The 14,111-nt window shown below is 37.6% G+C and overlaps 1 protein-coding gene across 7 annotated transcripts in view; it reads left to right on the forward strand.

Moving 5' to 3' along the window:
* LOC110841541 (Obscurin) overlaps positions 1-14,111 on the forward strand; it is a 122,179-nt gene that overhangs the window by 31,179 nt on the left and 76,889 nt on the right. For 6 of the 7 annotated variants that reach the window (XM_087352862.1, XM_087352861.1, XM_087352857.1 and 3 more), the window contains 4 exons: positions 4,539-4,667; positions 5,004-5,174; positions 7,403-7,472; positions 10,568-10,663. In XM_087352862.1, coding sequence (XP_087208988.1) covers positions 4,539-4,667; positions 5,004-5,174; positions 7,403-7,472; positions 10,568-10,663 — 466 coding nt within the window. Of the gene's footprint in view, positions 1-4,538; positions 4,668-4,760; positions 4,818-5,003; positions 5,175-7,402; positions 7,473-10,567; positions 10,664-14,111 lie in introns of those variants that run through there. The other variant, XM_087352863.1, reaches the window with a different exon arrangement.

Genomic DNA, 14,111 nt, shown 5'->3' on the forward strand with positions numbered 1-14,111 from the left:
GAAAGGTGTGAACATGTCTATTTTAAGGTACTATCTCGACATGCCCACAGGCTTATCCCCGGTTTAAAATAGCAAAATGGCGGTTTTAGGAGACGAAGTTAGGTATCTAAGAAATATAGGCTGCAAACGGCTTCATCTCGCGATCTAAGTAATTGGTAATATCATGCTCGATTGATCTAGTGACGTTTTATCAGGTTCATAGTACAATAGCTATGGATGTGACCTGGATTGTTGATATTAAATTCGAAAGGATTTGATGGGAAGTGGCTGAGGTTTATTTTAAATTCTGTTTCACAATTTTTCGGGAGAAGAGTCACGGAAAACACGGGATATGGTGGTTTCTAGTGGGGGATATTCGAAACCTAGACCTCCCTAATATTACATCACGTCTGTTTAAGCATGCAGTCCGTACATCGAAGCTTAACTGGTCCAGTGAAAATTGGCAGAATAATTTTTTTTTAATTTTGAGGAATAAAATAAGATTTGATTATAAAATAGGCCCGCGCACAGTACTCTTGCTAGGGTTAAATTATTATAATTTTTAAGCCAAAACATTATTTATTTTGAGAGTCTTTAAAAATACCAAAACAAAGGACGCGCCTCAGCGTGGAGTACCCATTGCTGAAACGTAATTACGTGATGTTTAACCGTCGCATTGGCAGTTTTCTGCTTGGTGCTAATGCGTGTAGAGAATTTTGCCCCGCGAAATTCCTTCTCTTGCCAGATTATTTTGGTTCCTTATGTCTCGAAACATTCCTTAGTAGCGGCTCTCACTTGCCAGACAGAAGCAGGATCACTTTCAATCTAGTTCGAGTTTCTTCCCTGTTTTCTACTACTTTAAAACTGCGTCTTATAAGACAGCGTTCCGCCTTGAAGCGACAGCGGATGAGAATTGCTCATCTGATGCTTCGGCCTTCATTGTGAGATGTCCCGGAATTTGCTGTCACTTTATAAGCCCAGATACAGAAAATCAGAATGAACCAATATTCCTCGCTGTCAGTCCGCAGTTCTCATCTGTGTACAAGTTTGTAATCTCATAAGTTTTAGTCAGCGTCTCATTTAGAATTTCATTTCCGTAGGAGATTAAAAAAAAATAAACTTACGAAAATTATATTTCATTTAATCTACATTACTACTATACTATCTGAGAGTTCAGGTTATCACGACGGTGAGTACGAAGATGCTCATTTTCTGGGTTGTTGCGCCGTTTAGTCTGGTAGAAGTTGAGGTCCTTGCTGCCTCCATTGTCAGCACGGCTCCCTGTTGGTGGAGGCAGCAAGCAGTCTTTAGCTATGTTCTAATATGATAGAGGCCTTGAGATGGTATAATTTCCCGCCCAAGAAATTGTGCCTCTTGTTTTAATAAAGGGGAGAACAGACAGGACGCTAACAGGCGCAGTTTTGCAACGCTTAATTACGAATGGCCCTAAAATTTGTTCGAAAACTTGGGAGAGTAAGTGATAGGATGAATAGTTCACATTAAAATTTGCATCGGAAATCGCTTGTGACGGTATAAGGCGGCGGAGGATAGGACCCGGTGAAGACGGTGTTGCATGTGTGGATTGTGTAACAAGTACGGTGTTGACCAGCTAAGTAACTACTAAATCAGCTGCTCAGGTATTTGCTAGACGTACCATTGACGTGATGTCTGTATTTAATCCACTCTGATGGCACGCCTTCGATTCTGGCAGTATGCACTTGTCTAATTAGCTTCACCATAAATCACGCTTAACAGCCGAGTCTCCTGCTCAATTTAAGTGTCGCCACTTTAATGTAGTAGTTATATAATAATTCGGAGAGACATTTAGCAGGCCGAAAGAACTTTGACGAAATGACAAGTGTTTGACTAGTCTGGAATGCGACTTTCGTCTTGGCGTCTTTGTTGAGGACTTCACAAGGTTGATGAGCTTCTTGTAGTTCGAACTGTAAAGCAGGAATGCCAGATGGCTTTATTTTAATTGACAAAGGTTTATTAATTCTAAAGACACAAAGTTAAGAGTACTATTTTGTACACATTCTGAGACAAAGTAAGTGCGAAGTGCTGGATATTACGCAGAAAGCAGTTTCGTAATTTATGTACTAGGTCTGTGGTTACGATGGTGAAGTCGGGGAACGATAAACTGGGCATGTAGCTCGGATGAGGAAAGATTCAATGTAGGCTTTTCATATTTTGGAAAAGGCAAGCTTCTAGCTTTCTAACAGAAAGGGGATATTATAATATTAGAATTCATCTTAAGTAAATTGGTTATAGAACAAAAATAGGGTTCAGCTGGCTCCGGATAGTACTCAGTGGCGGGGTATTGTTGAGGTGGTAATGCACATTCAAGTTATATTAAGTCAGCTTACACATTATTTGTAGACCAGCCGAGTAACTATAAACTTTTAAGAAAGGCCTTGAACCTTTAAGGTAAATTGATAAATTCCTTGAAGCTGAGTGACAGATATGACTCACAAAAAGTAGATCACTTTGACAATGGTTATTCCTTTGTCTTAGAAACACGGACAACGTGAGTGCGCTCATGCTATATTGAGGTGTTCTGGCGAAAAACTACCGTGCTTTATTTTGAAAGCGTTATTCAATCTGGTGATGCGGTCCTTAGGCATCTTTCGCGGGCTTGCCACAAATGAATATCGAATATGATTTGTTTGAAAGGTGTGTTATTAAACTGACCTTTTCCCTCGTTTCGGAAGCTGGCTGTGCTTCTGTCATCAGGTGTAACCTTGAACTAATTTAGTTCGGTCCATCGGTGAGAATTAATCTCAGTCGCCGGGCAAGGGTTGTGTGGTTTCACCTGATGCTGGAAGCAGAGCCAGCTTCCGAAACGTCGTGTGTGTTTTTAAATCTGTTAAATTAATAGAAGAAGATAATGCCTACGAATATCCATCATTTTGAATATATAAATTTTCTAGCTTGTTTTTAGCTTCGAAATTCTTTGCCGAATTTATATTAAATTCACTGCGAAGTTAATTTTCTGAATTTTATTGGGAAAATATACATTTAGCTCATTTCGGAAAATTATAAGTGTAATTTTAGGGCATAAATGAGCTCTGATATAATACAGGCTTCTTGATTATGTAGGCAGTAAGGAACTGTGAAACGGTGGCCAATTTCTACGAGACCACTCGACACAACATCGCAGAAGAGTGTCATGTTCATATTCGCCGCCATGAGAAACTGAAATCTCAATATTTTTTTATGTTTTATACCTATTACTGCTGCAGCTGTTTATTAACAGATGATAATGTAATGCGTAATATGTTATACTGTTAAGTGCGAATATTGTGTGTTGGAAAACAGCGTCTGTAACTAGAAGTTGCGCCTGGTAAAATGGTTTTGTATAACGAGGTTTGTAAACTACATTGCGTTTCGAACCGTGAAGTTTTCTGGTGTAAAAATAGGCGTTAGACATTTATGTTGCGTCATTACCCTCGGCAATGAATGGATCGTGGGATCACTATAGTCGCATATTGCGTGCCATTGTGCAATAAAGTCTTCTCGGCCGATTAACTTTGTAACTACTATGTCATCACCCGAAAATTTTTCATTCATTGCGTTCAGACGCCGTGAGAGCTTCAAATCTTTTGTTTTATAGGTACCCATTTACAGAATATCGAAAAATACTTCAAATAGAAGTTATATATTTTTATGATATCGAAATTTATTGTGACACAAAAAATGTTGTAATCAGATTATTATAAAGCTATTCATTAGCTTCGGATACAAAACATGAGAGACGGGACCTCCACGTTGCAGTCGACAAGTGACGGAATATCGAATGAGCAGATTCTGACCGATAGATTGATTGTGGTGGTCCTCACAATTTTCAACTATGGTCACTAGATCTCACTTCCCCTAGATTTCCATGTATATGTTACATAAAAATATGATGTGTGAACGAAAAGTAAACAGAAGAGAGAGGCTATTTAGGTTTTGAGTGTAATGAGTAGTTTGCAGTGTGGTATTAAAGTCAAAGCTCTCAGTTTGAATTTATATTGTTATCTGAGCAGTTAGTTTCGATAAAAAAATTGAATCAGTAGAGAATAAATCTAAAGTAGTAATTTATTGTGTTCATATATTATGATAACATGTTTTATTGGTAATATTAGTGATTACATTGAAAAGTATGCAAATGTGGGTTACAGTTTTTCAATTTGTTTTTGAAAATAGAGGATAAGTAGGCTAGAATTTATGAATAAAATTTATCTTACGGCCCTGCTTCTGTTTAGATCTTCTGCAATCTACAGTGGTATTACTTATGACAACGCGTGCTTAGTAGGCCTACATGTACTTTACTGTAATTATCTGTTTCAGCTGGGACGTTAAGAATGCAAAGAACGCTCGTGGAAACTTTGTGTATTCCAGTCTTGTTTCACATACATATTCGTCTTATGCTTACCATAAGGACTATGATGACAACAATAGTAATGAATAAATATCCTACACCTAATATTTATCTTCATTGATAGCTAAATATATGTCAATTGATCACGAATAATAAGGTATTTACTTGTATTCACTGTACACCAAACGATTCTCAGGTGGCTGGTGAGGGTGTTCGATGATCCGTCCAGGCAAGGTTGGGTTCCGGCGAGCCTCTTGGAGCGTTCAGGAGAGGAAATGAAACTGCCAGCAGACATAAGACCAGAAGTTGATGGCCAGAGGCGAGAGTAAGTACCTCCTTGTGAAAAATGGTTGCTGGAAGGAGTCAGTTATATGTTTTTTGGGGGCACTGATGTTACTAGGAGTATAGGTAAGTCAGGAGAGGAAATGAAACTGCCAGCAGACATAAGACCAGAAGTTGATGGCCAGAGGCGAGAGTAAGTACCTCCTTGTGAAAAATGGTTGCTGGAAGGAGTCAGTTATATGTTTTTTGGGGGCACTGATGTTACTAGGAGTATAGGTAAGTCATTATCACCTCTTTTAAGATATAAAGCATGTCCAGAGCTGGGGTTACTGTGCTGACCTTGCAAATAATCTGATAGCACTTTGTTGACTTGTTTCAGAGCCGTGGTGCAGGAGCTGGTAGAGACTGAAGAAGAATTTGGACGTGATCTGCAGCAGGTCGTGGAGTGCTACCTCAAGCCACTAGATAGCAGTAATGTCCCTCGTGTGGTGCGGGACAACAAAGATCTCATATTCAGCAACTTACAGCAGATTGCTGACTTCCATAACACGTGAGTTTGTAGGCTGCCAACTATTTGCCAGGATGTGGGAAGAGGGAAAGTGTAGGTGAGGAGACGGACACCAGCCCATTTTGACCCTTGGCAGATATCTTTTCACATATTTTCAGTTCAGCAGTACATGTGTGTAGATATATTTATTTATTATATATTACCATTTATCTTTGTTTATGTAACATTACATACTACCCCTAATTTTCTGTTGGTCCAAGTCATTGTTTTGTTAGACTGCGTGGAAGACAGACATTATTAAAATTCATCTAACTCTACTCGGAACGTGTTTTGTACCTTGTGTAAACAGCCTTGTAGAAGAAACGTGCAAAGAGATCTCCTCTACTGGTATTGATGTTGATATAGGGGTGACAATTTTGTTTGCACTAGGCACTCAGACCACTGCAAGGTCCATGGTACATGTTGGATCTTGTTAAGCCATTTAAAAGCTATGATCACATTGCTGGAGTTAGAACTGACATAACTGAGGCCTATTATTAATTTGTCAGCTGTACCCATACAGACTCGAATACATCTAGTCTATGCGTATAGAATTTACGGAGTATGTGATGGGATGATTCCTCCTCTTGCCCAGATTTTCTGTACTTGGCACTTTCTGAGGGGCCCACGGTATGTATTTGCCACCTCAATGTACAATGGACAGTTAACATTCCTGTTACCAGCCTGTATTTTTTCCTGTCAAATGCCATTAGGTATGTACACAGTTTATTAGAAGGCCTTCCAATTAATTAATTACTTCAGCTGCATTTAGAATGTCTCCCCTGCAGCCACTCATTAATCGTGAGCCTTCTAACACGTGATGAGACTGAAATTCCTGTGGAATGGACTGTTCAAGATGTTCATATCCAAAGCATCTGGGTCCTCATTATCCTGAATCCCAGTGACCATGGGCTCAGAGGAATATAACTTTGTTCTATCCGATACTCTTGAGCTGCATCACACATGAACTCAAAGGAATATCCTGTAAGGACTTTATTACTTCCCTTCATGTCTGTGTTTAATAATTTAATGCACATTTATATATGTAAAAACAGTAATGTAAATCAAGAAAGGAAACATGACTACATTTTATAAAATACTCTCAGTTTCTACTGTAATCTGTGAAACTGAAAGTATATTTTAAGAAAGAGAGAATAAATAGGATATGGTCATCTGAAATAACATGTAAAAAGTGCCAAATTTTGTTCTTGTTTCGATAATATGAAGAATAATATTATTAAAGAACTATAATAAGTGGGTTTGTGATATAGACAACTTAAACTTTACAGACAGAACTGGATAAAAGATGTAAACAGGATGCCAAATGAACACATATACAATGAACTGAAGATGGAGGCTTATAAGAAATAATGTTTTACACTGTCTTACAAGGAAGATGATTTCATAACAGCATGCCTGTTTTTAAGCAATCAATTGAAAGAGGAAAGTTACACCCAGATAAATGACAGTCCCTTATTAATGAAATTGATAGAATTGTGTTGTGTAAGGAATGCAAGTGGATTAATCTGGAAAGCTGAGAATATGTTGGAGGTATAAAGATATTGACAAAATTAATTTGAAATGAAACTACCGACATGTTTAAGAATTTAAAGATTATGTAATATGTTTGAGGCTGACAAAAAAATGACATTCTTGAAGACCTGGACCAGGTCTGAGGCTAACTTAGCCAGGGTGTTCAGCAGCCAGGGTTACTATCTTCCTTTTTTACCCAAAGATGAAGAAGATCCATTTTACAAAACATTGTAATTTTGTTGATAAACAGATGATGGACAAAATAAAAAACACCACTTTTATTCATTATGATTAATTTGTTTATTTTACTGACAACTTTTGCCTTCATTTTAACATGTAGAAGAAGAAGTTGCTGGAGCACTTCACTGCAGGTGTTAGATTAAATTGCGTGGCTCCAGTCGTACATAAGCACGCCATCCACTGTAATACAGCAAAATCACTCCTGCTAGTCTCTAATGCAACTCCTGGCCACCAAACTAAGTCAGCATTAATGCTGTTGGGTCATACTATCATTGTGTGGGACTTTTGAATTCATTTATCAGATTTTTGCTCAATATACAATGCTTTGCTCATAGCTACCTTGACAGCAGACATAGCATGTGTAAACAAAACAGGAAGGGTGCATTTCTTATTGTTGCTGTTTATTATGGAATATATTTTTTGTATTGTACAAATAATGATTTTGTATTTGTTTCCAGAGTTCTCATAGAGGGTGTGAAGTATTATGCAAGTGAGCCTCGGATGCTTGGACGAACTTTCTTGAGACTGGTAAGCAATTATGTAATAGTTCTTTAGATATGGTTATATGAAGACTTGTTCACATTAGTGCATTTAAGACGATGATGAAAATATTTAAAAACGTCTCTTATGGAAACCATAATTAAACTTCTCTGGTTCATAGATTGGGATTATCCCCTTCTAGTGGACCCAACAGAATAGATTCATCATCTGAAGATTGACAAAGATCCAGCACCTGAAACGTTGTGTCTTCATTTTAGTATACTAAACTATGAATTTATTAAAAAAAATGACTGCAACACACCATTATTAAAATCCTTTAGAGTTTTATTACTAAACTTAATCTCCATTTTAACTCTCCAAGAGGTCTCTTCTCATGAGGTTTCCATCCAAAATTACATATGTATTTCTTTTCGTATGTAATTTATCACTAGAAATTGAAAGAGGACATTTTGAAAGCAGTGATTAAATGGTACATCAGGTGAAAATGTATTTAGGTTGACATTTATGTTTTAAGGACAGATATCGTACAAACGTCTTAATACATTATTCTTTTGGGAAGCACAATTATTCCCCAGTGAGGAGATGGAGAAAATTGAAACAGTAATTGTTCATTTGTGTTAATGATTCGATTTTCAGTTGCATGTTATTAATATAATTCCAAAGTAACAAGCCAGATTTTGGAGCAGTGCTTAAATGCGAAGAATGCTATACTGTAGTTTCTTCACCAAGCTGCTCTTGCACAGATAAAATGGATCTTAACACAATGTACTGCCAAAATTACAATTTATTTTTTCATGAAGTTTTTAAGTCTTTTGAATAATATCTTTGATAACTGTAATTTTTCAGTTGAGAAATCCAGCACATTTGTTTTATAACTGAAACTGAAGATATATATAGACTACCACCTTTCCTTTGTTTCCACTTTAAGCTTGTAGAAACACATAATTTCATTACTTTTATGAATTTAGTAACTTATGTGAAAGGATTTGTGCCAATATGTATTCTTTTACATACGAGGGTCGCTCATTAAGTAATGCCCCACATTTTTTTCTTCAGAACATATTTATTCAAGATGGCTCAAATTTAGTGACAATATAAATTAATGTTTCCTTTACACATACTATTTTTCCACATAGTCCCCATCAACTTGTACGGTTTTACGCCAGCGTAGAACAAGTGCATGCATGCCTTGCCGGTACCAGCTCTTGTCCTGTGCACGTAGCCATGTCCTCACTGCTTGAATAACGCTCTCGTCATCTTCAAACCTTGTTCCGCGGATAGCACCTTTAAGTGGCCCAAAGAGATGGAGTCGGAGGGTGGATGGGGCAGCACCGTTCAACCAAATTTGGTGATTTCTTCCCGGGTTCTCGGACTTGTGTAAGGGCGTGCATTGTCATGCAGGAGCAAAATTTCTGCTGGATGCTTGTGAGGCCGAACTCGTCGGAAACGCTTCTTGAGGGTTTCCAGGGTCATAATGTACGCGTCTGAATTGATGGTCACACCTCTTGGCATCACATCCACAAGAATGACCCCATCACTGTCCCAAAAGACAGTCATCATGACTTTTCCGGCGGAGGGAGTTGTCTTGAATTTCTTCTTTCTCGGTGATAGAGGATGATGCCACTCCATCGACTGCCTTTTTGTCTCCGGCTCAAAGTGGTGTATCCAGGTTTCTTCACCTGTAATGATCCGGGACTGAAAGATCTCTCCCTCAGCATCAAAACGCTCCAACAATTCAGAAGAAATCGTTTTCCTTTGAATCCTGTGGTCTGCTGTGAGACTTCGTGGAACCCATCTTGCGCACACCTTCGAATATGCGAGAGCCTGGATAATTGCAATCACACTTCCATTGCTGACTGAAAGCTGTTGGGCCAATTGTCGAGTTGTGATGCGCCGATCCTCACGAATAATGGCATCCGCGCGGTTCAACATGTCTGGAGTGGTGGCTGTGGCAGGACGCCCAGAGCGCGGCAGATCACGGAGCTCGGTTTCTTCACTTCCTGAAGCTTTAACTCTCTTAGCCCAGCGACCAACGGTGCTCCTATCGACTGCACAGCTTCCATACACAGCACACAAACGTTTATGAATGTTCACCACAGTTTCTTTTTCAGCAAAAAAGAATTCAATTACAGCTCGTTGCTTGTAACGAGAGTCGTTCACAGACGCCATTTTAACAGTTCACTACAGCTCCGCTATCGGTTTGAATCATTTGAAACTCCGTACACGAACGCGGGAAACATCAAATCTCAAGCATGTAAAAGTACACTTTTCTATCTTCATTATTGGCTGAGAAAAAAAATGTGGGGCATTACTTAATGAGCGACCCTCGTATATCTTAAAGATACTTTTTCACATTAAAGATATTTTGTCATTTTCACTTTGCTTCTTGGCATATTTTACATTCATGTCCTGTGTGTTATTTGTTTTCCAGTGTATTTCTTTACTGAATACCTTTGTATACAGTCTTCCCATTATTTGTGTATAAAGATTTCAAGATTTTAACAAAGGCAAATTTTACTTTAAATGTGTTCTTGAGTTTCAAAATTTCCACTTATTTTTATCTATCTTCTGAAGTAATGATGTTTAAAGGAACATGTCATGTAGTTCATTCTGGATATTAATGGCTACACACACACACACACAACCTAAAATATTAAATTGAAATGGTTCAGGTCCTGTCTTCCCAATAAAAAGCAGCTGGAATATCAGCAAAAAAATATTTTAGAATTGTTTGTAATAAAAATTGGGACTCGTTAAAATCAACTTCTCATTAGAACTTTTTATCATAAAGCATCAAGTTGAATTTTCTGATTGAACATGTTGTATTGAGCTTGTGCTACAGTAGGCACCTTTGTGTTATTAACCTACATTTCTTGTAACATAATGTGGTACAGAGAATTAAATGCATGTTGCTGAATTCAAGTTTACGTTCTCTTAACACCTTTCTGTTCCTAATGTTCATTTAACTCAGGAAGAATACTGGGTATATCCTCTCAGAATGGAGGAAGGGGCTTCAAATAAAAAGGCTGAGTTTGAAATTAAGTATTTAACCGCCAGGATACAATGTAGTATCCAAATATCAAATATTTTTATTAGCCCAGCATTTAATGTTTATGTTATAGGAGCGAGACTTTGATAAGCACGTAGCATACTGTCGGGATGAACCATTAGCACAAGAGTTTCTGCAGGGGAATGATGCAGTGAGGGACTACTTTGAGGTAAGCCTTTTCTTCCCATGTGTAGTGTTTGGCTGCAGACCAAGTTGAACGGTAGAGATTTGCAGAAAGACAGTACCAGTACTAACCCTTATACTGCTGTATCACTTGTTATTCCTTATGTAGAAGTATAAATGTGATGACAGATACTTTTAAAATTAAAGTGTAATAGTTTCTTAAAGAAATATGGGTATTCTGAAGCACACAGAGAACGAGATAAACAAGTCACATAGTGCAATCATAACACAGCAATTCTGGTGTGGTCACCAAAATTTGACCTTTGGCACCAGGCTGATATGTTATTATTACATTTTATAGTAAAGCTGTTTTACTATACGCCATATAGGCACTTGGGGGGAGTGGAGGTATAGCTCCTCTCTTCCTTGACCTCCACTAGATGGGGGTGAGTGGTCAGCATCACGCCCCGGCCGTGCTTTATGCCCGGGAAAGGACCCTGGTACCCATTGGATAGAAGGCTGGGTGGGCCCCAGAGCCGGTCTGGACACAGAGGCTAGAGGAAAAATTATTTTCCCCCGTTGGGGATCGAACCCCGGTCGCCCAGTCCGTAGCCAGTTACCCATTTTGTAGTATTTGAAGTATTTCTCTCACAAGTTGTTGAACTTTAGCAAAAATAAACAGAAAGCGGGAATAACAATAATTCTCATGCATAACAGCATCCGTATTGTTCTCATTTGGATAAAACTCTGTGTGGTAGAATTATGCTGTTTTTTTGTTTAGTTTCTTTCGTCTCTAATGTCACTTGATAACGGGAATTAACTGATTACATATATGTTGTAAATTGACAAGTTGTTGAAAACTGATGTACAATACTTCTTTTGAAGAAAAATTAAAATGGAAAGTTTCATTCAATTTAATTCCTTCTAAGATTCACATAACTTTAGGGCCTAAATAAATTGCTTGGCATGTCTCACTAATTTACTGGAAGTCATACATATTTATAGAATGCACGTAAAACGTAAGTTAACCTTGTCACTGAGCCTAAGAAACATGACATTAAGATGCATAGGTAGAGTGAAAGGAAAAGCTTTACGCATTCTTAGCTTGGACAGCAAATGGAGGTTATTCTAGCCATTTTAGACACAGGGAATGAGTCCCCAGTATTCAATGGCTAGGATGCTGGCTGAAATCAAGAGTTGGTCTGGATATGTTGGCTAAGAGAAAAATCCTGCCTTGCAAGGAATTTAACCACAATGGTCAAGCTTATAGCCACATACTTCATGCTTAATCAGTTCTTTTACACATAAAATTCACGTGCTGTGCTGAAGGCTCACTGATTTTGAGACTTTGCTTCAAAAGGTTAAATTATTTTAATAAAAACGCTGTCATGAAGGGCACTTCTGCTTTGCTGGTCAGCCGGACTTGACAAAAGGAGTGCCGATATTTTGTCTTATTCGTAATTATTATGTCTTATTTTTGACGCCACGTAAATAATGCAGTAGCAAAACTAATAATCAGCCACAGGGAAAAACCAATAAATCTTTTTAAATTAAAATATTGATTATTCTTGAGTTGTGTAAACACAAGAATGAAGCTTTGAAAGCTTGCTACTTCGTGCCTGAGGCCATTTTGTATTAAATTCACATGGAATGGACGACTGAAGTTGAAAGAGTAAGGAAGACACAAAGTTAAAATAATTTAATATCACAGGAAACAGTAGGCAGTATCCAGGGCCGACTTATCAATTTGTGAATTTTGATGTTGGAATAAAAATTGAAAAAAAGAGGTGCCTTTCTAAAGTCAAGTTTGATTTTGTAGTATTATTGTTAATAATATTTATCACATGAAAACACTTGCACTTTTATAGTGTGACCACCTTGTAGGCCTATAAATAAAAATTCGGAAAACAAAAGGGTTATTTAAAGAAGCAAACAGAGGCCATTGTACCGATAGAATCATAGGAATTTATGTAATACATATAAATAACTGGCGGGGGCACAAATGCGTCTTATTTTACGATCTAAAAGCTAAAGAACTGAAGCACAAACATAGCTGCTTGAGATAGTGTGCGTGCCAGATTGTGGTAAGAATCCGTGTTAATAAAGCGATCCGAGTGGCTAAAATTATCTGTCGATTTATGTGTTGGCTCTGCCAAATGAGTCAGAATGTCCTGTCCAATGTGTGGACAGGGCGCAGTTTTGTACCTCAGAATTACATCAGCGGAATTGTAAACCGAAAATTCCGTTTGATATTTTTATAACAACAAACATTGTTTATCAGTAACTAGCAGAGTGCCTCTGATGTTAACCATTTTCAAGAGAAATACTATATTTTTATACAACAAAAACCCAAATAAAAATTAAAGACTATATTGAAATTTAGTTATTTTTGTCGGGTTGTTTCTACCTGTTTTCTGAGCTTTCACTGGTACATTTGTGACACTTAAATCAGTGTTATCTGTGCACAAATTGGAATGTGACCGGTTCCTATACTTAGGTCTGTTTCAAGGTTAAAGTCTTCAGGAACAGCAAGTACTTCCTCGCTATGGCGCAGGCGTTGCGTCCGATGCAGACGGTCAGATACAAGTGACACTGATCATGCAGTCGCTACTTTGAAGTTTAAAGTATTTCACTATGTAATCAGTGGTTTAATTGAATTTTACGATATTTCTGTCCATGTCTTGATTTATGCCATACGCAGAATAATTAAATCATCCGAATTTGTGAATTTACCTTCAATTTAACAAAGTTTGCTGTAAAAATTTAGTTTCAGTAGCTGGGGACAAAATTATGTATCGTATGTTTTATTCTCTTCGGAATTCCTAATCATTTGTCATTAATATATGTGAAGGAAATGATGAAATATTCAATTTTTGCTATCTGAGGTTAAAAATTGGATTTTAATTATCCTTACACGCATATATTAAATAATAAGTACGAAAGAATGATAATATAAATAATAATAAACAGTGCTATTAGTATTTTTAAATTTCAGAAACCTCAAATTAAGTGACGTACTTTTACTTTTTTGTTGTTACACAAATTACCTTAGCTCCTTAACTTTTAAGTTGTATAATAACTGTCTCAGCTTACATGTTGAATCGCCATATACACTTCAGTAACTTCAGTACGTTTAAACAGAATATGGAAATATACTCTTCAGCCGGTGATAAACATTGGTCATCATTTAAAATTAGACATGTCTTTAAGGCCATTTTATCGTGTGCAGAGTGCGTTCGTCGAAACCTGAGGATACACACAGGAGCTCTAAATGTGGAGCACACTATTTCGAGCGTGCTCAGTCGGTAAGAACGGCGACTCCATTTGCTGTCCGCTACAGATTTTATTTAGGGTGGATGATATTCGTGGATTCGAATGATTTGTTGAAGGGAAAGTGAAATGGTTGTTGCCCATCCGTTACCTATGTCTCTTCTCTGAGTCGAATCACCACATCGACATTGATTATGGTAAGATTCCAGTCAGCGGTCAGCATC

The sequence above is a fragment of the Zootermopsis nevadensis genome, unplaced genomic scaffold, assembly GCF_977971745.1.
Source record: "Zootermopsis nevadensis isolate Lab colony 2312 unplaced genomic scaffold, Znev_1.0 Znev_ptg000021l, whole genome shotgun sequence".
In the NCBI taxonomy this organism is placed as follows: Eukaryota; Metazoa; Arthropoda; class Insecta; order Blattodea; family Termopsidae; genus Zootermopsis; species Zootermopsis nevadensis.